Source organism: Pithys albifrons, chromosome 10 (genome assembly GCF_047495875.1).
Source record: "Pithys albifrons albifrons isolate INPA30051 chromosome 10, PitAlb_v1, whole genome shotgun sequence".
Taxonomy (NCBI): Eukaryota; Metazoa; Chordata; class Aves; order Passeriformes; family Thamnophilidae; genus Pithys; species Pithys albifrons.
In genome coordinates this window covers 2,796,093-2,819,581 of record NC_092467.1, presented here as the reverse complement: position 1 = coordinate 2,819,581, position 23,489 = coordinate 2,796,093, and the positions used below count along the sequence as shown (strand labels likewise).

The 23,489-nt window shown below is 47.6% G+C and overlaps 2 protein-coding genes across 4 annotated transcripts in view; one reads left to right on the top strand and one right to left on the bottom strand.

The window, feature by feature from the left end:
• Window positions 1-1,680, top strand: part of TPR (translocated promoter region, nuclear basket protein) — a 38,311-nt gene extending 36,631 nt beyond the window's left edge. For all 3 annotated transcript variants that reach the window (XM_071565810.1, XM_071565809.1, XM_071565808.1), the window contains exons 50-51: window positions 467-565; window positions 1,467-1,680. In XM_071565810.1, the coding sequence (XP_071421911.1) occupies window positions 467-565; window positions 1,467-1,522 (155 nt within the window). In that variant the 3' untranslated portion in view covers window positions 1,523-1,680. The remainder of the gene's footprint in view (window positions 1-466; window positions 566-1,466) is intronic.
• PRG4 (proteoglycan 4) lies at window positions 360-22,611 on the bottom strand. The gene is made up of 12 exons (XM_071565650.1): window positions 22,528-22,611; window positions 21,792-21,890; window positions 19,243-19,365; window positions 17,188-17,307; window positions 13,726-13,827; window positions 8,232-12,326; window positions 7,222-7,311; window positions 5,337-5,476; window positions 4,557-4,713; window positions 3,825-4,007; window positions 3,498-3,623; window positions 360-1,824 (listed from the first exon to the last, which is right to left on the bottom strand). The coding sequence occupies exons 2-12, from the start codon at window positions 21,886-21,888 to the stop codon at window positions 1,721-1,723; spliced, it is 5,337 nt and encodes a 1,778-aa protein (XP_071421751.1). The 5' UTR covers window positions 21,889-21,890; window positions 22,528-22,611; the 3' UTR covers window positions 360-1,720.
• Between the last annotated feature and the right edge of the window lie 878 nt (window positions 22,612-23,489).

Below are 23,489 nucleotides of genomic sequence, written 5' to 3'. Positions count from 1 at the left end.
AGCCATTCCCCTTGTCCTGTCCCTCTGGGCCCTTGTCAAAGTCCCTCTCCAGCTCTCTTGGAACCCCTTTGAGCAACTGGAAGGGGCTCTGAGGTCTCCTCGAATTCTCTTAGAGGAAGATCATGTTTTGATGCCTATAAACCAGTTTTCCCTGGACTGGAGTAGGCTGAGTAAGAATAATGCTTCAGAGAGCAGAAATTACTGATACTTTGGTGATTTAGCCACTGAAATGTTTGCTGTCAGCTTTGAAACATTTTTTCATTCAATTGGAAAAGTAAATCGCCGAGTTACCAGTTTGCCCCCTAGCACAGGTAACAAAAGAGGTCTCAAACTTACTTGGCTTGAGGCTTTTATTTATATCAGAGGAGATGTCAATGAAACAAGGAGGCACCTTCACAATTCTAAAGTAAATCTGAGAGCATAACTCGTAACAAACCCCATCCTTTCTGCCTTCCACTCTCCCCAGACACGAGCAGCAACCAGCCCAAGTCTCTGCGCCGCGTGCGGCTGCAGCCGCCGACGCTGAGGACGGGCGTGCGCGGGCGGCAGTTCAACAGGCAGAGGGGTAAGTGCCCGGGGGGCTCCGACAGCCTTTTAGCACCTCCTTCCCTTGGGGAGCACCTGTGAGGCACTGCTTTATGGGCTGTGCTTGCTTGTAGTCGCGGAGTGATCCAGCAGTCCTGCCCTAGACCCTAAAAGCTCTAGTTTTGTTTAAATGTGTTAGCAGTTTTTAGACAGGCAAACTTTCTTCTTCTGTGGCACTTGGTTCTTGTCAGTGGAGAGAAAGGAAAGGGCAGTAGTAGATCTTACTCTTCCAAGTTTTAAGAGAAGGTTTCAAAAATCATGTTAGGACAGAAATCTAGAAATCTTTGTTTTTAGTGTTACAGAGCAGTTCCCATTTAGCACTTTGAGTGTGTCCTACAGTGATTAAAAAAAACTTTCTGGAAGTATTGCAGATTTTTCTAGTGCAAAGTAGAGTTAAACCACAACAATAAGTTATTGTTTGCAACTTCTGTATTAAGAAAATCCTTAGATGAATTGTATTCCATTTGTCATTATTTTTAACATTGCAGAAGAGTCAATTTTAGCATTGAAATGCAAGTTATCTGCTATTTTAAAGGGGAAAAAAGTGAGGAGACAGGCCTAGGATTTATTTTCCTTTCACCTGTCACCATTAATTTACTACCAACACCACCACTAACTGATTTCAGGTGTGATAAGAATGCTCTGCTTGTTCTTTCAGCACCCAACACAGGATGGTCGCCCCCACCCTTTCACCTGACAGCAGTGACATGTATGTGTGTCACCAGGCTAAGGGGAGAGAGGGGGACTTGAACCAGTCAGAAGGGTCTGCTCCACTGCAGTGGCAGTTCCTTAGGGAAGGATGAATTGTCACAGGTACCAATGGCCGATTAAATATAAATCCTTTCACCCCTTCAACATGTTTGTTTTCTCTCCCATCACAGGTGTAACTCATGCCATGGGAGGCAGAGGAGGCCTGAACAGAGGAAACATCAGTTAAATGATTTGTAAAGTAATTCCAGCTGTGTATACAAGTGCCAGTTTGCCCGGGGTTGCTTTAGTGTAATGAAGCCAGAACTTAAAGCAGCATTTCATTCTTAGAGTTGTGTGCACACATTTCATTGTCTTTTATTAATAAAATTAGAAAAAATGTTGACATTCAAATGGCATCTTGGTTGTTTAAATCCTCTGCTGTGCATCACTTGCTGGGACAGTTGTACCAGTCTTTGGATACAGTCTTTCCTGTGAGAGCAGTAACAGGTCTTGCTATTCTTTTGCCAATATCCAAACTGTAGTACCGATCTGAAAGGAAGAGAGGTCAGGATTAAATTCCAGAAACTACATTTAACAGATGGAAAGAATCCAGAAATTAAGGCCTGCATTTTAATGTCATTTAGGCCTGAGTAAGAGATATTTCATTCCACGTGCATGTATGGAGTTGAGAGGCTCTAACAATACATTTCTGTCCTTGGCTTTATTTTTCACAAGTCCTTGGTTGTGTTATAGTTTATAGTACTGCTAATAATTAAATCTGTCCCAAGAACAGCCATAGGGAGAAATAGTGTTGTACTGTTTGAACACAGAAATAGTCTTAAGAATTTGGAAATCAAACAAGCTAAAAACACAACAATCCTGCACTGACTGTAAAAGTGGGAACTCTGTGATCCCCAGTGTGAATGGGGATGTGTTAAGGTGAGGAGCTGGATCATCCTGACAGGGACCTTAGTATCCTGTATTTGGATAATTCTTTTTTAGAGCATTTTTATGAATAATCCAGAAAGTTCTGAGGAATGCTTGTACATGATCCTGCCTACCAGGAAGAATCTGCCTAATCTGGGTTCATAAAGTTTTCCTGAGAGGCAGAGTGGCTCATGTCCCTCCCTTTTTTGTTTTGTCAGAAACACAGTTCCAGAGAAGCCAGTGAACAAACTATTGCTGTGTGGTGGTTCCAGGATTTCAGTCTGTCATATATAACTATGCATTTAAGTGGTTTTTGTCACTTTACAAGCCTGAGCTCCATGGCAATACATTCCCCAAGGGGCTGATTTGAACCACCGTAGTTCATTGCTGCTTGTTGTCCTGTAACTATTGATTCTATTAGAAACATCTCTTGATTACAGGCAACATTTGAATTCTCAGGGCATTTTAATAGCTTAAAATTAGTCTTGTAGAACCACAAGTGGTAACGTGGGTGTCTTTCTTCATAGAATCACAGAATCATAGAATGGATTGGGTTGGAAAAGACCTCCGAGATCATCAAGTCCAACCTTTGGTCCAACTCCAGGCCCTTTACCAGATCATGGCACTCAGTGCCACGGCCAAGCTCAGCTGAAAAACCTCCAGGGATGGGGAATCCACCCCCTCTCTGGGCAGCCCATTCCAATCCCTGAGCACTCTCTCTGCAAACAATTTTTTCCTGATCTCCAACTTCAATTTCCCCTGGCAGAGCTTGAGCCCATCGTGCCCCCTTGTCCTATTGCTGAGTGCCTGGGAGAAGAGACCAACCCCCACCTGGCCAGAACTTCCCTTCAGGGAGTTCCAGACAGTGCTGAGGTCACCTCTGAGCCTCCTCTTCTCCAGGCTGAACACCCCCAGCTCCCTCAGCCTCTCCCCACAGCACTTGTGCTCCAGTCCCTTCTCCAGCCTCGTTGCTCTTCTCTGGCCCCGCTCCAGCCCCTCAATCTCTTGCCTCAACTGAGGGGCCCAGAACTGAACACAACACTCAAGGTGTGGCCTCCCCAAGGCAGAGTCCAGGGGAAGGGTCACTGCCCTGGGCCTGCTGGCCACACTATTTTTTATACAGGACAGGATCCCATTGGCCTTCTTGGCCACCTGGGCACACTGTTGGCTCATGTTGAGCTTCCTGTCAATTAGTACCCCCAGGTCCCTCTGCCTGGCTGCTCTCCAGCCACTCTGTGCCCACTCTTCCTCATCGGTGTGTCTTTTGAGATCTGTAGCAATGTGCTTTAACTTACTGTAAGAGAAGGCATAGTAATCGTAGCCATCAGGCTTGTTCTGGTTGGGTATGGAAAGAGTTGAGTGGACAACTTTGGGGAGTCCTCTCCAGTAGGTGGTCATTTGGACTTCCTTGCGCAGAACCCCTGGAAGCAAAAGAAGCCCTCGGTGAGGAGGTGCCGCTGTGTGTCTGCTGGAGCCGCCATGTGCTTGTGTCAGCCACAGCGAGCCAGAGCCCCTGCCCCAAACACCTCTGCAAGGACTACATTTGGAAAAATTAAAGTGTTGTTTCAGAGCCTCCTAAGGCTAAAGCAGCTTATGAAAGAGCCTTAAGGAACATGAGTTACCACCGGGTGGGTACGGGTTGATCCTGACGGTCCGGATGATGGTCGGCATTCGCACGGCGCGCTGGAAGCGTCTCCGTATGACAATTCTTGGCACAAAAGCTGGGTACCTTATGGTGACACGGGCTCTTCTCTGACACTTCTTGGCTGGTTCTTGTCTATACACATATTGCTGCATGTTGCCATCTAAAGGAGGCATTTGTTTCATTAGTTTAAAAATAAAACCTCAACAAACCCCAAGAAACACCCAACCACCAGCTTGATAAGGTAGGAAATTGTCATTGATGTCTACATTATACACACAAAATCAATAACAAATAACATGTTGGCAGTACAGCATTCATGTATGGGAAAGAAATAGCATCAATTTAAAATACAAAGTAAAATATAGGGAGATTTCCACACAGTGACAAACTAGTAAGATTAAACCTCCCCTTCTCTAATTAATTTGAGACTAAAAGTGTTCCATCAGGTAAAATGTGTTTTAATGTTAGACCACTGCAGTGATGGATTTTCTCTCATACAGAAATGTTTTCAAATGCAGTGGAAGAGCTGTAAGTACTAATACAACTTAAACCTTCAGGCTACTCTGACCACCTGAAACACTGACATTGCTTCGGTCTCTGGCTTTGAACGAAAGTGGTGTTTGCATCAAGAGAAATGGTGTTTTGTTCCTGACTAAGGTAATTCAAGCACCTTGTGGTGATCCCTGGACTTCAGAAAGAAGAGACATACCTCTCTTGATAAAATAAACAGATTCTGGTCTGCTCTTGTATCTTGCCACAGGGAGGGTTGCCACTATTTTCCCACTTAGCCCTGCAAATCCATTGGCCAGAGGTTTGGGATAGCCACTGTCCATAACTCCATTGGTGAAACGCCAGTACAGGGGGCCCTGAAGATCCAAGGGGAAAATGAGTCTAGAGGAAATTCTTGGTTATTGAACTTCAACAGAAACATGAAAGATAATCCATAAATACACAGTAGCACCTTGATAGGTACACTGTAAATCTGGTTGGAATCACTCCTAATTTCATTACAAACAGGAAAAATTTACTACACCTTCTTAAACACCTGCTGTAGTCTTTGAGTAGGGCTAGAGTATGCTAAAAAATAATTTTTCAAAGTGGTTATTGAGCAAAGGGATTTGCTTTCTAAACCTCTCCATTTCATTAATACAACAAGCTGCTGGAATTCCAGGACTGAGTGATCCATTGGGAAAGGACTATGTAACATCTTAACGAGTTGTGGGTACTCCGTTATTTTCTTTCAGGAAAGCAAAGTGCTAGAAACAAGTTTGGGTCAAAATCTTTGCAGTATCCAGCCTGCCCCTGCCCTGGTCCAGCCTGAGGCTGTTCCCTCTGCTCCTGTCCCTGTTCCCTGGAGCAGAGCCCGACACCTCCCACCCCCCAAACCCCCCGCCCCGGCTTCCCCCTTCTGCCAGGGAATGCAGAGCCAGAAGGTCCCCCCTGAGCCTCCTTTTCTCCAGGTGTCCCCCCGGGCTGGGCCCGCTCCCACCTTGATGAAGAAGGTTTTCCCGTCGCAGTTGCACCTGGAGAACACGGCGTCGATGGGCGATGGGATGCCCCAGCCCTCGCTGATCCGGCGCGGGTCGGTGCTCGGAGGGCTCCGCCCGTTCAGCAGCCAGTAGTAGTGACCTGAGAGGGTACGGGCGTCAGGGGACAGCGAGGGGACAGTGCAGGGGACAGCAGCGGGAGGGGACAGCGGAGGCGACAGCGAGGGGTACAGCGGGGGGGGGGGACATCACCTGGACAGCGGAGGGGACAGCGGGGTGAACAGCGGGGGGGACATCGCCTGGACAGGGGGAGGACGTCGCTTGGACAGCACCGTCCTGCCCCGGGGACATCACGGGGACAATGCCCTCCTGCCCCGGGGACACCTCGGGGACAGTGCCCTCCTGCCCCGGGGACATCGCGGGGACAGTGCCCTCCTGCCCCGGGGACACCTCGGGGACAGTGCCCTCCTGCCCCGGGGACACCTCAGGGACAGTGCCCTCCTGCCCCGGGGACATCGCGGGGACAGTGCCCTCCTGCCCCGCGGACATCACGGAGACAGTGCCCTCCTACCCCGCGGACATCGCGGGGACAGTGCCCTCCTGCCCCGGGGACATCGCGGGGACAGTGCCCTCCTGCCCCGGGGACATCGCGGGGACAGTGCCCTCCTGCCCCGCGGACATCGCGGGGACAGTGCCCTCCTGCCCCGCGGACATCGCGGGGACAGTGCCCTCCTGCCCCGCGGACATCGCGGGGACAGTGCCCTCCTGCCCCGCGGACATCGCGGGGACAGTGCCCTCCTGCCCCGGGGACACTGCAGGGACAGTGCCGTCCTGCCCCGGGGATATCGCGGGGACAGTGCCCTCCTGCCCCGGGGACACCGCGGGGACAGTGCCCTCCTGCCCCGGGGACACCTCAGGGACAGTGCCCTCCTGCCCCGGGGACACCTCGGCGACAGTGCCCTCCTGCCCCGGGGACACCTCGGGGACAGTGCCCTCCTGCCCCGGGGACATCGCGGGGACAGTGCCCTCCTGCCCCGGGGACATCGCGGGGACAGTGCCGTCCTGCCCCGGGGACATCGCAGGGACAGTGCCCTCCTGCCCCGCGGACATCGCGGGGACAGTGCCCTCCTGCCCCGCGGACATCGCGGGGACAGTGCCCTCCTGCCCCGGGGACATCGCGGGGACAGTGCCCTCCTGCCTCGCGGACATCGCGGGGACAGTGCCCTCCTGCCCCGCGGACATCGCGGCTGAGGCGGGTCCGGGCCCGGCGGCACCGGGAGGGGCGGGGGGGCCGCGCTGGACTCGGGAGAGTTTCGTGAGGAGATCGAGGGACAGATGAGAGACAAGTGGGAGGAGGAGCAGGTGAGGAAGGAAGAAGAGGGACGGAGCAGGTGAGGGAGAAAAAGGAGCAGGAGCGGGAGCGGGAGCGGGAGCAGGAACCGCTGAGGGAGGAGAAGGTGAGGGAGGAGAAGGTGAGGGAGGGGGAGGAGGAGGCAGAGCAGGGACAGGTGAGGAAGAACCTGGTGAGGGAGGAGGAAGAGGAGGCAGGGTAGGGATAGGGACAGGTGAGGGAGAAGGAAAAGGTGAGGTAGGAAGAGGAGGAGGGGAAGCAAAGGCAGGAGCAAGGCCAGGTGAGGGAGGAAGAGGGAGGGGACAGGTGAGGTAGAAGTGGGGGGGGAACAGAGGCAGGCGAGAGAGAAGGAGGAGGGGAAGAAGGAGAAGGAGAAGGAAGAGTAGCAGGAGCAGGTGAGGGTGAAGTAGGAGGAGGAGGAGGAGGGGAGAACAGGAGCAAGGGCGGGTGGAGGAGGAGGAAGAAGAAGCAGAAGCAGAGGTGCCCACGCGGGGTCCGAGGCAGCAGGGGCAGGCACAGGGCAGGCTCAGGCTCACCGCGGAACACGGCCAGGGTGCCGTTGGGCAGTGCCACCATGCCATCCGCCGGCCGCCCGCTGCACAGGTCCTTCTCATCGGGCCTCCTCCCTGCGAGACACAACCAGGTGCGTTTGCTCAATGGAAGGTGGAAAAGGCATTCATTTACTCCTTGCCCTCACCTGGAGCCAGGGCTTTAATCACTGGTTGGAAATGTGTTCTCACAAAGTTTGGCTCTCAAGGGGTGGCCCCAGTGGTGCCAAGTGACCCGGTGTGGGTGTCTTTGCTTATTGTTCCCCCACGTACACATAATTCAGAAAAATACCTACAAATACATTGTATGCAATAACCCTCATGTAATCTTCCCATGCTCCAGGATTTTATTTCTTGTTTCTCCAAGCTGCTCTAGTGAGTTCCCTTCCCTCTCCTTAGTTCTTTAAAAATCATTGATATTTACTTTCAGTTAAATATAAAGGAAGGATGAATATCTTTTGGATAGAAATACAAGTGTTTTTCCATCTAAAACACCTTTTCCCCTCCAAAATATCTTTCAATATATGCCTGAAAAAAAATGCCCAAGAGTCTACAGGCTGTATCTGATTAAAGTAAACAGCGAGGGCATGAAAAACGTTGTGGCAAAAAGCACAGAGGAAAGAGAATACAAGGAAAAACTTCTTGTCTGTTTTATATTATGTCTTATAGTTTTTGTATGTAGCTACAAAATGCCAGGTTAGGTACCATGAGTGGTGGATATTCAACCTGACTCCCAAGCAATATTTTCGTGGGATTTAGAAAGTCATTATTTTTTCCTTGACTTTTTCTTTGTTTGTATCATCTACAGTACTTGCAGCAAACATTTTTCATCAGGGCCAATTACTGAAACCAATAAATTTAGATCATGTTCTAAACCACCTGGAGAATTGATTGAACCCCACAACTGAGAACTGAGGTTCCCATAGTCAGGCCAGTGGCAGCTGGAGTGGTGAGGTTGTGGCTGGGCACTGGGACAGTGCCATGTTGGTGTGAGTTACCTTGTGTTTCTCCAGGCAACATTGGCAGGTCCCCAATATTTATTAAAGGCTTGTTTATCTCGGGTTCTTTCACTGGCAAAGTGTCGGCTTTGGTTGGGTGAGGTTCATCTCTGCCCTCAGTGACCTCCTGGAAATGTATTGTTGGCTTGGATGTCCCGTTGGAAACAAGATACATTTCTTCTATTGTGTCTTTTTTATCCCTTGTTGTGGTTTCTTTGGCAACTGTAGTTACCTCTCCTTTGTCAGTAACAGGGGCCTTTTCGGTGACATCTTCTGATTCATTTTCAGGTGCGGGGCTCGTTTCTTTGACTGTTGTTACCTCTTTTTTGCCAGCTGTTGTCATCACCACAACACAAGTGGCACCTGCGTTCTCTGCAGCTGCCACTGGTCCGGGCTGCTCCGCTTCTGGAGCTGTCTCCTTTTCATTGGGTGTTACAGCCTCACTGGGTTTAGGAGCTGATTCTTCTTTCGTGGTTGTTGTCAGCACAGTGGGCTTGGGCAAGGGGGCTGTGGCTGCTGTGGTTGCTCCTGATTCAGCTGCTGCAGTGACAGGTTGTTTAGCTGCAGGAGATGTGTTTGCAATGTCATCCATACCTTTAGAAGAGTCACCTGGCTTGGATGTTGTCCCCAGTGCTACAGTAGCTGTGTATCTCCCAATTGTGGCTGTTACAATGTCTCTAAGCAGAGTGGTTCTGTCTTTCTTGGGAGTTGTTGTCTCCTCGATCTCTGTTGTGGTATCTGAAAGCATTGTATCAGCTCCAGGAGCGGGTGTGTCCTTCCCAGCTGTTGTGGCTGCAGCACTGCTCGGAGTGGCTGTGTCTTCATCAGCAGTTGTGGCTGATCCAGGGGCAGTAGCTGTCACTGCAGAAGGTGTTGTGGTCTGTACCACAGTGGTGTCGGCCCTGGGGGACACAGCGGTGGTCTCAGCATCAGCATCCTCTGCTTCAGGGGTGGTGGGAGAGTCAGCCTTGGTTGTTGCTTCTTCTGGGGTTGTGTCTTCAGGTTTGGGGCTGATTGTAGAGTCAGGCTTAGTTGTTGCTTCCTCTGGGGTTGACTCTTCAGCTTTGGCAGTGGTGGGAGAGTCAGCCTTGGTTGTTGCTCCTTCTGGGGTTGTGTCTTCAGGTTTGGGGGTGGTGGGAGAGTCAGCCTTGCTTGTTGCTTCCTCTGGGATTGTCTTTTCAACTTTGGGAGTGGTGGGAGAGTCAGCCTTGGTTGTTGCTTCCTCTGAGGTTGTGTCCTCAGGTTTGGGAGTGGTGGGAGATTCAGGTTCAGGTGTTGAAGCCTCGGTGGCCTCTTGGGTTGTCTCCTCTTGTTTGGGAGTGGTTGTAGGGTCAGCCTTGGTTGTTGCTTCCTCTGGGGTTGTGTCCTCAGGTTTGGGAGTGGTGGGAGATTCAGGTTCAGGTGTTGGTGCCTCGGTGGCCTCTGGGGTTGTGTCTTCTGCTTTGGGAGTGGTTGTAGGGTCAGCCTTGGTTGTTGCTTCCACTGGGGTTGTGTCCTCAGGTTTGGGAGTGGTGGGAGATTCAGGTTCAGGTGTTGGTGCCTCAGTGGCCTCTGGGGTTGTGTCCTCAGGTTTTGGAGTGGTGGGAGATTCAGGTTCAGGTGTTGGTGCCTCGGTTGCCTCTGGGGTTGTGTCTTCTGGTTTGGGAGTGGTGGGAGATTCAGGTTCAGGTGTTGAAGCCTCGGTGGCCTCTGGGGTTGTGTCCTCAGGTTTTGGAGTGGTGGGAGATTCAGGTTCAGGTGTTGGTGCCTCGGTGGCCTCTGGGGTTGTGTCTTCTGCTTTGGGAGTGGTGGGAGATTCAGGTTCAGGTGTTGGTGCCTCAGTGGCCTCTGGGGTTGTGTCTTCTGGTTTGGGAGTGGTGGGAGATTCAGGTTCAGGTGTTGGTGCCTCGGTGGCCTCTGGGGTTGTGTCTTCTGCTTTGGGTGTAGTCGGAGATTCAGGTTTTGGTGCCTCAGTGGCCTCTGGGGTTGTGTCTTCTGGTTTAGGGGTGGTGGGAGATTCAGGTTCAGGTGTTGGTGCCTCGGTGGCTTCTGGGGTTGTGTCTTCTGGTTTGGGAGTGGTGGGAGATTCAGGTTCAGGTGTTGGTGCCTCGGTGGCCTCTGGGGTTGTATCTTCTGGTTTAGGGGTGGTGGGAGATTCAGGTCCAGGTGTTGGTGCCTCAGTGGCCTCTGGGGTTGTGTCTTCTGCTTTGGGTGTAGTCGGAGATTCAGGTTCAGGTGTTGGTGCCTCGGTGGCCTCTGGGGTTGTGTCTTCTGGTTTGGGGGTGGTGGGAGATTCAGGTTCAGGTGTTGGTGCCTCGGTGGCCTCTGGGGTTGTGTCTTCTGGTTTAGGGGTGGTGGGAGATTCAGGTTCAGGTGTTGGTGCCTCGGTGGCCTCTGGGGTTGTGTCCTCAGGTTTTGGAGTGGTGGGAGATTCAGGTTCAGGTGTTGGTGCCTCGGTGGCCTCTGGGGTTGTGTCCTCAGGTTTTGGAGTGGTGGGAGATTCAGGTTCAGGTGTTGGTGCCTCGGTTGCTTCTGGGGTTGTGTCTTCTGGTTTGGGAGTGGTGGGAGATTCAGGTTCAGGTGTTGGTGCCTCGATGGCCTCTGGGGTTGTATCTTCTGGTTTGGGAGTGGTGGGAGATTCAGGTGTTGGTGCCTCGGTGGTCTCTGGGGTTGTGTCTTCTGGTTTAGGGGTGGTGGGAGATTCAGGTTCAGGTGTTGGTGCCTCGGTTGCCTCTGGGGTTGTGTCTTCTGGTTTGGGAGTGGTGGGAGATTCAGGTTCAGGTGTTGGTGCCTCAGTGGCCTCTGGGGTTGTGTCTTCTGGTTTGGGAGAGGTGGGAGATTCAGGTTCAGGTGTTGGTGCCTCGGTGGCCTCTGGGGTTGTGTCTTCTGCTTTGGGTGTGGTGGGAGATTCAGGTTCAGGTGTTGGTGCCTCAGTGGCCTCTGGGGTTGTGTCCTCAGGTTTTGGAGTGGTGGGAGATTCAGGTTCAGGTGTTGGTGCCTCGGTGGCCTCTGGGGTTGTGTCTTCTGGTTTGGGAGTGGTGGGAGATTCAGGTTCAGGTGTTGGTGCCTCGGTGGCCTCTGGGGTTGTGTCTTCTGGTTTGGGAGTGGTGGGAGATTCAGGTTCAGGTGTTGGTGCCTCGGTGACCTCTGGGGTTGTGTCTTCTGGTTTGGGAGTGGTGGGAGATTCAGGTTCAGGTGTTGGTGCCTCGGTTGCCTCTGGGGTTGTGTCTTCTGGTTTAGGGGTGGTGGGAGATTCAGGTTCAGGTGTTGGTGCCTCGGTGGCCTCTGGGGTTGTGTCTTCTGGTTTAGGGGTGGTGGGAGATTCAGGTTCAGGTGTTGGTGCCTCGGTGGCCTCTGGGGTTGTGTCTTCTGCTTTGGGAGTGGTGGGAGATTCAGGTTCAGGTGTTGGTGCCTCAGTGGCCTCTGGGGTTGTGTCTTCTGGTTTAGGGGTAGTGGGAGATTCAGGTTCAGGTGTTGGTGCCTCCGTTGCCTCTGGGGTTGTGTCTTCTGGTTTAGGGGTGGTGGGAGATTCAGGTTCAGGTGTTGGTGCCTCCGTTGCCTCTGGGGTTGTGTCTTCTGGTTTAGGGGTGGTGGGAGATTCAGGTTCAGGTGTTGGTGCCTCGGTGGCCTCTGGGGTTGTGTCTTCTGGTTTGGGGGTGGTGGGAGATTCAGGTTCAGGTGTTGGTGCCTCGGTGGCCTCTGGGGTTGTGTCTTCTGCTTTGGGAGTGGTGGGAGATTCGGGATCAGGTGTTGGTGCCTCGGTGACCTCTGGGGTTGTGTCTTCTGGTTTGGGGGTGGTGGGAGATTCAGGTTCAGGTGTTGGTGCCTCGGTGCCCTCTGGGGTTGTGTCTTCTGTTGGAGGAATATCGGTAGAGTCCACTTCAGTCATGGGCTCTTCTGTGGCATCAGGGGTCATTTCTTCTGGTTTTTCTGTTGTGGGAAGGTCTTCTTCAGTCACTGGTTCCTCTGTGGTGTCAGGGGTTGTATCCTCCACCTCTGGGGTGGTGGGTGGTTGTGCTTCACTAGTTGGTGCCTCTGTGGCTGGAGGGGTTGTCTCTGCAGGTTCTGTAGTTGGAGCAGGAGTGGTCTCTTGGTTTTCCAGTCCAGTGCCAGGATCTGTAGATCAAATACAACCTCATTTCAGACTTTGGAATTGGTGTTGTGTATAAACCCATTATACCTCTGGGCCACGGGTACTTACCTTTCAAACAGCAATGGTGTCTTTTGAAGGGCAAATCTGCCCTGACCTGGGCTCCCTGTGAGTCCCTTTGACAGCAGCCTGGCTCAGGTTGAACACAGCCCTGGGCTAAGCTGGCACTGCCCTGCCTGCCACACCACAGGGGTTAGTTTGGTGCTTGTAGTGGAGGCTGCCTGGTGTTTCCTGCCTTGTCCATGCTGTAAAACACAACTTCTAACCAGACACTTCCCTTTTCAGTCTGTTATTTTGATTTATTCCACTGCCCTTCAGTAGAACTCAGCCTCCACCGATGAGCTGAACTTGAAGGAGAGACATAGAGAAACAGGAGGAAAATAATCCCTGAATCCAGAGCATCTCCTACTGCATCTTTACATCTTGGATGGTTTTACTCTTTGTGATTTATGGCTTTAAGACTCTGCTTGTATTTATAGTTACATTGACTTGAGTCAAATTGTTAATGTTCAGCAAAAAGGAACAGTAATTTTTTCTGCATTTCAATGTCTTACTAGGTATTGTCTGTCTGAAGTTTTGCTCTTTAGTTCTGTTTTCACACAGATTTTGTGCTTGGTACAAGCAGAGCATTGCAGAAATAGTTTTTTACTCCCACCCAGAGTGTCTGAAATGCCATAAGCAAGCTGAGATCCTGTCAATGGTTATTTGAGTTTCCTTAATTTTCTTTCATTTAGCCCCACTATATTGATTTTTTTAATAAGAAATAACAACAGCAGAAAGGTAAGTACTCCAAATTTAAAACAATAAAAAACCCCAAAGTGGACATGTTAAAATATTGTCCAGCACTGACTTTTAGTCTCATTTCATTCATGTTACTTTAGGTTTCAAGTTTGGGCTGATCTCCTGAGTTATCACTTCAAATACCAAAGAACACAGCAAAGCAACATATTTTCCAGTCAGAAAAAAAAATAAATCATGTTCTCTGAAGCTGCATAAGGCTTGGTTAAATCTAGAGAAACCTGCCAGGATGTTTTCCTGTCTTGGTCCTGCCAGTCTGTCACTGTCCCCAAATACAACACCCTTCCTGTTGCAGCCACGGCCCGTGGCCAGAACTGACAATGCTCTGCAGCACATTTTGGGAAGATGTGTGTGAAAACCCAGCAGAGACACAGGAGACATCACCAGCCTCCACCATCTGTGCTGGGTGAACTCTGCAGAGGGCTCGCTGAGGTCATTGGTTTATACTCCAAGCTTGGTAACTCTTTGGTAATGTCTCGGACTGGCTTTCTGTTTCCAGAGCAGGAAAATGGTCTTTAATGTTCCTTCAGGTAACACCCATCCTGTCTCATCCACATACTTGCCTACCTTCCACAGCTTCCTCTGGAGGCTTTTCCTCATCTGTGGATGACCTTTTAGATGTTGATTTGTTTTCTGGAGGCACCTCTGGGGTTGGCTTTTCTGTGTGTGCTGAAAGAGATAAATACTCCCATTAACAGATTACTTTTTCTAGGTACTTGGTACCAACTATCCAAGAAGAAAGTGATTACAAAATTTCAGTGACCATCTTCTGAATAAATCTAAGTTTCTTCCTGTCTAGAGGATTCTTAATGCTGTTATCCATGTGAAAAATACCCTTTGGATTCCAAAGTCTTTCATCACAGATGGGAGGGGTGTTTTTCCCAGAAGTTCGAGGTGAGGCATTCTTGGCTAATGGCAATTTTGAGGTGGGAAAAAGACGAATTCTGAGTGGATTTTATGTTCTCAAAATTCATCCTATTTTTCTCTCACCTTATTTTTTTTGACTACAGGTGACTTGGGACTAACTCACTGCAGTGGAACTTGGAGCATTGTCATATGAGCCAAGGATTTACTTTGATAATCCCCTGAAGATTTAGTTACATTGCAGTTCTTCAGATGGGGTAATTCTACACCCGTGATAGTTTTGGAGAGACATCTTAATAGAAAGGAGCTACAAAGCAGGCATGGACCAAATAAACAACACAAGGTTTAAGTCTTAAGCTAATTTCTAGCAGGCTGAGGTTTAGGAGAAAGAACAGGTTGTGTTCAGATTTTCTGGCTCTGAAAAGTGTGTGGGGTTTCACTTGAGTCCAGTAAGAACCAGATAAGATTATGTAATTAATTGTTGGGTCAAATTGTACAGTTGGAAAGGAGCTACTAACATAGGCTTGGAGAACTTGTCAGTTGTGAAGAAAGTGTGATGGAGCTCTGGGAACTGGCTGAATTCTGTTTTATCCAACCAAAGCAGGTGGTAACTGCCTGAGGTGTGTATATTCAGCTTTTTACAAAAGGAGTGGGATTTTTGACTCAAAGTGATGACCATAGTATCAAAGGATTTACTTTCATAGCAAACTCAAAGCAAGGAAGGTTGAGTGTTGGACTATGTCCTGAAGCTTTTATTAAGGGAGAAAAATTGTAGTTGCTGGATAAAATCACTTTGGGAGCTGAATCAGCTTTCAGAGTCAGTAGATAGGAGGGGAATGGTTTAGTTAGTCCTTAGCTCTCTGTGTGTGTATTCAGGGGATAAGAGGCTACTGGAGGATAGGGAAGGTAACTGTGATCTCCAAATATGCATTATACACTTGGCTTTACTGTACAGAACAAAAAATTCAGAAGGTGCTGAAACAGTAAATTTATTCCAAGAGCTTCAACAGGTTTCTCAGTTATTCACACATGGTATAAAGACTAAAATACTGAGTGCTGTGGTAGGCTGGGTTTGGGGACTTTTGTTGGGGTTTTGACCAAAATTAATAGAAGAGCTTCATAAAACACAGAAGAAACTCTCTAAGATTAGGAACAGTTGAATAATTTTTCATTATATTGGAACTGAAGAAAAGTGAAATCGTTTAACAGACTTTTGTGAGTGTTTGTGTGTGTTAAACTCAGAGACATTAAGCAACCTCAAAGGAGCAAATTCACCTCAAGACACTTTTAAGACACTGATCCTCCTCTAGACATTCAGTCAAAAATGCTGAATGCAGACCCTCTTTCAGCTCAAATCACTGTGCAGTGCTTGGCACTGTGGCAGTGCCTGGGAGTGGTGGGTGAAGTGCACCAAATGATAATCCCTAACTCCTCTTGTTGCCACCCTGCAGGCTTTGGGCATGGGGTCCTGTGGAGGTTGTCTGCTCTGTGAGTGCAGGGACCAAGCCAGGGTTCCCAAGTGTGCTCACAGAAACAAATTCAGGTCTGTAGGCAGACCTAAATAAGGTTTAAGGACACAACATATTCTCTTGGTGTTTTCTAGAATTCACTTGCCGGTGTCATTAAAGCTACACGAAGGTAGGACTGCACTTCCAGATCTGTGTCTTTGTGATCAGCTAAAAACCCCATCAGGTTCTGGAGTGAAGAACAGAATACACAGAAATGAGTGCAGGTCAGTGTTACCCTTCCCTGGACTGAAATTGCAGCCTAAAGGTTGTGAGTGTGTTTCCTTAAAATTCCCCTTGCTGCAGTGTGAACATGTGCTATTGAACCAGGCAGCTCCTCCAGTTCCTGCCTCACCCCACAGGGTGGGTTTCTGCACTGGACTGCTCTTCCCACCTTGGCTTTGAGGTGGGGACAATCTAGGCTGTGTATCTCTAATGTGCTGCCAGTGGCTGCCGTGACCCAAAGCGAGAAGTCTGGAGGTTCAGGTGGTGCTATCCCATGCATGGAGTAGATCTTCTCCACTTTTGGATGGGTGGGGGTTTTGAGGGAGGTGAACCTTCCCAGTAACACCTTTTTTTGTAAGATGAACTAGGATTTTACTGTAATTCATTTATTCAGCTGCCCAGCAGAGAAGGACCTGGGGGTGCTGCATGAGCCCAAGTGTAACCAGGTGGGTAGGAGGCCAGTGGCCCCTGGACTGTGCCACCCATGGGGTGTCACAGCTCCAGGACAGCGCCTGTCCCTGTGCTGGCACAGCCAGGGCACCTCGAGGGCTGTGCCCAGTTCTGGGCACTCCTGGAAGAGACACTGAGGGGCTGGAGAGTGTGCAGGGCAGGGAATGGAGCTGGGAAGGGGCTGGAGCAGCAGGAGCAGCTGAGGGAGCTGGGGGGGGCTCAGCCTGGAGAAAAGGAGGCTCAGGGGGCACCTTCTGGCTCTGCAATCCCTGCCAGGAGTGGGAGCCAGGGGGGTGGGCTCTGCCCCAGGGAACAGGGACAGGAGGAGAGGGCACGGCCTCAGCCTGGGACAGGGCAGGGGCAGGTGGGACATGAGGAAGAACCTCTAGTAGAACCAGGGAAGGTTTAGATTGGATATTGGGAAGAAATTCTTCACAGAAAGGACGGTCAGGCACTGGCACAGCTGCCCAGGGAGTCACCACACCCGGAGGGATTTAGAAGCCATGTGGATGTGGCACTTGGGGACATGGGTTAGTGGTGGGCTCAGCAGTGCTGGGGAGTGGTTGGACTCAATGATCCTAAAAGGTCTATCCCAAAGAAAACTATTCTATGATTCCCTCCAAGGCTGTGTCATTGAATTCTCTCATTGGTGTACAGAACCTGTCCTTACAGGTGTTATTGTGGGGGACAGTTCTGATAGAGAATTAGAGCCAAAAGGACCTATTGCAAGATAAACCCTTACCCTTAGAATTCACGTCTTGGTGATGACTCCCAGTGTATCTACCTGTATGGGCCCATAAAAGGTTCATGCTTGAGAAACTGGCCACTATATTTGCAAAATAAGAATTTGCTATTGCTGTTCAGTAATTTTTTTTGTTGTCATTAACTTCTCATTAAGAAGCCTACATAGTTTGTTTTCTGAGAAAGCAAAGCACCTCTGTTTAGATACATCTTTGAAAAACACAGAGATAAAGCAATTTCTTACCCTCTTTGCAGTGCTTGGCGTAGTCGGGGCAGCATTTGCCATATCGTTCACAGTCGGCATCACAGTCACACTCTCTTCCTCTCTGAAAGGCTTCAAAGCACCTTCCTTCACAGGAGAGTCCTGCATGAGGCAGAGGAGGACAGTCAGGAGCTCTGCCTACCTCACACTGCTGGCACCTTTCTACAGTGAAGTCTTTGCTCTCAGTGGTGTAAAGGAGAGCCCTGTAAAATCAGGTGCTTATTGTGACCTGATCCAGGATTTGTCTGATTGTGGGGTTTGGATCAGGCCATGAACCAGGACTGCACTGTCACATTGCACTGCACTGAGACCACTGAGATTTGTGGTGGAATAAAACATGATCTCCATGTTCACTTTAGCCAGGTCCCATCATAGGAAATTTCCATTTCTCTCACCAAAAAAGCAGTGGTCTCAAGAATGACACTTAAATTCTGGGTTGGGTTTGCAAAAAGGCGTTCAAGGTATCACTTTGCATCAAGAGTGATCTGTCAGCCAAAGCATTTCTGAAAAATAATTGGCCTAATTAGGTCACAACCTGGTGTACCTGGTGTGTCTGGGCAAATAGTGCAAGTTAATTGTGGGAATGAGTTAACCAAGTTGCCCAGAGTTACTAGTTTAGAACTGTTTACTACAGCTCTTATACTGGTAACACTAAAGGAGTGTCTACCATGTTTTGACATGGGTTTAACATTTTATTACTGTTTAACTTCTGACAACTTCAGTCACTGCAGTGCTTCTATTTCATATCAAGTAATGACCAAATCATTTTGGAAAGAGTGTGCACAGCTATTACAGACTTCAAACAAAGCACTTTCTGTACATAAGTCTCTATTGAAGTCATTGTCTCTGTGACACTCAGGGCATAAAACTGTGTTTTACAATTAAATCACTATCTAGCAAAATTAGGATTACTATATAAGCAGATTCTGGACACCTTTTGATTAGTGTAGACATGGAGCCAGTCTGTTGATGCCAGTGATTCCTCCACATGCACAGGTAAGAATTGTTTTTATATTATGATGTTAGGGCAGGTTTTATTCCCAAATGATGTCTGGCATGTCCCTAACTGAGTCAGCATTGATCCCACTCCAGCTGGGCAGCAGCCCTTAGACTGCCTGCATCCTCTCAGGATGGCACAGACCGTGCTTGCCTGAACTCATGGATTTGGGGCAGAACAGGGAAGATTTCCTCTAGCCTTAAACATTTGAATCAATGTTATGTCGATGCCAGAGGATCTTTAGAGTCTGACCCACAATAACTAGATATTGCATAATTAAATGCAATGATAAACTAGATAATGCATAATTAAAGTGCCTCAGTTTGCACTTTCTGATGTCCCCTCCAGTCAAAATGAGGATGGGGAAGGCTGGAAGACAAGGTGTCTCCAGTGGGGAAAATCTTATGTCACCCCTGTAATCCCACTGGAACAAACTGCAGTTATCCAAATCACTGATGTTTCTGACACTGGTGCTTCCCAAGAAGGTGGTTTTTAACTCCTGGTGAACAGTTTGAAATACATGTCTTTATTCACACTGTAAGGTTTTGCATATAAGTAAAGCATACAATAATACTCATCCAACCATCTGTTCCAGCATGGTCTGGACATGGTTCTGATCCAATTTCTGTCCATGGAAGGACACCCTCTGGCTTTGGATTAGACCCTACAGCATCCACAGTTCTTAAATCTGAGTTGGAATGTGCCAGATTTCTGTCTGTAAAACTCTGAATTCTCTTTTACTACTTTTTTTATAAGACAGACAGACAGTACAAATGCACCAAGGGGAGGAAAACAAGCAGTGAAGTGTTTCTCTCTTGCCTGGCTTTGCTGTTGTAAACAACAAAGTCTTTTGCTGTGGGTGCACAATTTGGGTTACAAGTCTGAACCCTGAGTTTTTGAGGGGGAGAACAAAACACGTATGAGAGGGAACAAGGACACAGAGAACTAACAGACATTTAGGCATTCAGAGAGGAGACCTGGTGTGGTGGGGAGCTGGGAGGGGGATTTTGTCCAAGAACTGGCTGTGGTTGGGAACTTACCCACTGTGCAGACTTTCCTGAAGTCAGGGCAGCACTCCATGTAGTGGTGACAGTTAAAATCACACTGGCAGTCATGCTCTCTAGAATACCCTGCCCCACATCTGCCTGTACAGCTCGACACATCTAAAATCACACAACACTGGTGTAAGCATTGCCCAGCCACAGTGGGCACTGAGGAAGTGCTGAGTGGCAAAGGAGGAAAGCTTCTCTTTATTCCCCTGAGGAATGTGCTTTGTTCCCTGGGTGCTGCAGAAACTGAGGGCCTGGTGTGCCCCCTCCTGAAGGCGTGGGGAGCAGAGGCTTGCTCTGAGCCAGGCTGAGGACCAGCAGCAGGCAGTTTACAGGGGTCAGTTTACAGGGCTTTCCACTGAGGCTGAATTACCTTGTTGCTCCTGAAAAACCACCAAATCCTTGAGGATTCAGCATGACCACAGGCATCCAAACTAGCCCATGCAGATTTGCCTTAGGCACTGTATCAGCCAGGCACTGTTACTGCTTGGCTGATTTATTCTCCATCTAATCCACCCTAGCTATGCTTACAGATGTGTGTCTGCACAGCTGCACCTGGCAGACCCACTAGAGGTCTGATTTTTACTCCTGGTAATGTTCTTCCTAATAACCAAATCTAATCAGGTTAACTTGCAAACTGGAGAGCACTGTCATAATGAATACAAATCTCTGGAGCCATTTCTCTTGGAAGTTCCAAAATCTGTCTACTCTCTACACTCTGTTTTTTCCCTGATGTCAGAGAAGGATTTGCTGTCAACACTGAGATTAGGAACAGTTGAGATCTAGTCCTGCAGCCTTCTCTAAAGTTCTGCCTGTTTGTTAATTAGGAGGTTACTTATTAGCAGACTAATGTAAAATGATGGCCTTGCTGCCAGACTCAGAGGATATTCTATCAGCTGGAAAAGCAAGACTCCAGGAGGTCTCCTTTCAAGGTGTGAGCACTCAAGCTTAGCAGTGCTTTGTTACCTTCTACTGCCAGGTATTCACCCTGCAACAAACCCCTTTCCTGTCCAAAACCTCTGCTAACATAACATGCTAACAGCTTCTTCTGGAAATGAAACATGGAGGACCACAAGTGGAGAGTCCCTAAATACAAACAAAGAAGCTGAACAATCAGCAAGCTCAAACAGAGTCAAGATAATCAGCTGAAACATCGAGGAACAACAAGGAAATAACAAATAACATGTAACACAAAACAACACCAAAGACCATTTCCAGCAGCACACACTCCACATGCGTGTGGATGAAGGAAGACCATGGCAAAACAAATAATTACATATATTGTGATTTTCAACAAGTATTATAATGCTTGCTGCCACTTCTTTGCCATATTATTCTATAAATATTGTTCTATACCATATTATTGACTAGAAGAAGTCAGCTGTTAGCTAGCTCAGCCCAGCTCAAGTCAGCTGACAATTTCAAGCCTAGTCTGAACTTTAAAACTTGAATTTAAGCTCACTTGGCTAAATCCACAACAATAGTAAAGTGGGACTAGGGAAAAACTGGAGACAGGAATGGACTCGAGTCAAGGGTCTGTAATACAGGAGATATAAAGAGAAGAAGGGCATTTTCCTTTATCATATATGCCCAACATCTTGCACCTTTCTTCCCTTATGGAAAGAAAGTCCAAAATATTATACCTCTTCATTTAATTATTTGTTTTACATTTGTAACTTTTAAGATACTTAGTTAGTCCTAAGGAAAATGCCTGAATGGTTCTGTTTGCTGTTGGTGAGAGCCTTGATTAGTGCTGATTCCAATGGGAAGGCTCCCATCAGTTATCAGGGTTCAGGGTCAGCCTGCTCTGCCCAGCAGGTCACACCTGGCACCTGCTGTGCCCTGCTGAGCTGCTCTCACACACAGTATTGGGCCTTCTGCTGGCCAGTAGCAATAAATTATTGTCCACCAACAAGTCATGCACAATATTTCCCCATAAAAACTTGGCAACTACCTAAGCACTGCACAGCACTGGCCAGGCTGCAAGTTCTGCTGTTTCATAGCAGTGCTACTTCAGTTAGACATCAATTACAGGGCTTGGAGACTAAATAAAAATCTGTATCATTAGGCAAATGATCCCCAAAATTTAGCTCTGTATTGGTAACAACAGTTCATTTAATAGCAAAGTGCTTAGCAAGGTATAGACATTCCTTTCCCTGAGCCTACTGAAGTATTTCTGACCAAATATGTGGATGTTGTCATTTTAGAATCTTCTTTGAATCATTCTGCCAATCCCTGGGGCTAAAGATGCCAGTCTGAGGACAACAGGATCTGTAGAATATATCTACAGAAAATGAGCTGGTTCATATATGTTTTACATTACATTTATATTTGCATGTAATTCCTCCTAGAAAGAGGACCATACTGCACCCAGATTTATTTATGGAAATATTCAGTGATGATGAAGCTGAGTCATATTGCCTGGCTGAATAAATATAAGGTTCTAGAAATTATTAGTTTTATAAGGATGCTCTTGAAGCATTCCTAGTGTGTGTCAGATATCCTGGACCCCCTCCCTTCAACTTTGTGTGTTACAGTACCTTGAGAAGACACTTCTTGAATCATGGACAAGGAAAGGACCACCAGGGATATGCAAAGTATGTTCCATATGATCATCACTTTCAGGTACGACATCATTCCTGGAAGGAAATAATCTCACGTCACTACGTGCAATTCAATTAGCCCATAATTAAAAAAAAATGCAGGTCATATCTTTTCCTACAACAACACTTTGATAACAACATAAAATGAAAGTAAATAATAAACCTGTTCAAGGACAAATTGCTAATTTAGAATTAAATTCTCTCTTGATTATTATTTGATTAGCTGCTAAATTTTGTAGTAAGACATAAAATTCATAAAATTCATGTAAAATTAATTATTAACAAGTAACAGAAGTAATTTTATGCAGAACTTTATTATGTGAGGGCTACAGTCAGTCTTTTTTAACATGGATACCCTTCAGCACAACAGTTTGTAAAGTTATAATATTGATCTATGTAGATCTATATTATAACTATAATATTCTATATTCTATATTCTAATCTATATAAATATAGATCTAAAGTAAAACTAGATAGTCAGAACATTGGTTATTAAGCAACATAATTTTATAAACCTTAATCTATCATTGAAATATTAGCGTTGAAATTTGTCAAATGGAAATGTAGCCTAAAAGTGAAACTTCTTTCAAAAGGAAAATGTTGGGTTTTCTGTCCCAGTTGTTGGTTTTCCTTTTGAAGGAGAGCTCTGAGCAGAGCTCAGTGGAGCACTTACCTACTGGAGAGTGTGGCTGCTCCCAGGGACGCCCCACATGCCTTATATACTGCTGTGGGACTGTGCTAATTACACCAATTAAAGCAAACTGCCGATGACAGCTTATGACAGCAAACTTTCCACAGGAGCTGGAAGAGGTCCTGGATGACTGGACCAGCACAACATCTGGAAAATACTCCCATTAAGAAAAAACGATTGCAGAAAAAACTAAATAGGGACTTACTAGTCAAAACATATCTTGATTACTGGGGGAAGTGAACAAATTGTCCTGAACGCAGCTGGAAACGACTCAGAGAGGGTTGCAGAGCAATGAGAAAATCATCACAGGCTGAGGCTGAGGGTGTTTTGTTTCCTGGCAAACAGAGCTGAGGGGACAGTAGCCTAAAATTCTGCACTTAGATCTGCTACTGATGGTGTATCTTCTCCAAAATGTTGTGGGAAAGAGTTCCTACAGGCAAAAGGAACTCACAGCTCCACACTGAATGCTTTTCCCTGCACAGGATGGAAATTCTGCCAAGGTGTTGGCTAGAAATCAAAGAATTTAGTCAAATCTCACATTTATTGGATGTATGATACGTAACACAACAAAAGTGAATGAAAGAGCCCTAAATTGTTTCAATGGTCTTGGTGTTTATTGGCTCCAGATTGAGGATACTGGAAGTGGTTATTTGTAACTCTCAGAGCTAAAGGAGGTTTCAATTGAAATTTTTAATGGTCCTGACTCTCAGGGCTTGGGACAGATTTCCTTTTTCTTTGAGAAATTGTCCTAAAGGCCTGAGAACTTTGATATTTCTGTCTTATGATATTACTTGAATCCCTAATAGTTCTGTTACACCAAAGTAATATATATGGCATAATATACATTGAGCCCAGCTGAGGAAAGGACTTAAAATGAGCACAGGTCTCTTAAGGAGAATAATGCAGACACCTGAGAAGAGGAGTGGGTTTAAGCATGTGCTTGA

What these genes read in the sequence shown, in the direction of transcription:
- PRG4 (XM_071565650.1), bottom strand. Translation starts at nt 21,888, where the DNA reads ATGATGTCGTACCTGAAAGTGATGATCATATGGAACATACTTTGCATA. An exon ending in TCCAGAGGAAGCTGTGGAAG is followed by an intron (nt 12,327 to 13,725) that starts GTAGGCAAGTAT and finishes TTTGATCTACAG; the next exon opens with ATCCTGGCACTGGACTGGAA. An exon ending in GGAAAACCTTCTTCATCAAG is followed by an intron (nt 4,714 to 5,336) that starts GTGGGAGCGGGC and finishes TTGGATCTTCAG; the next exon opens with GGCCCCCTGTACTGGCGTTT.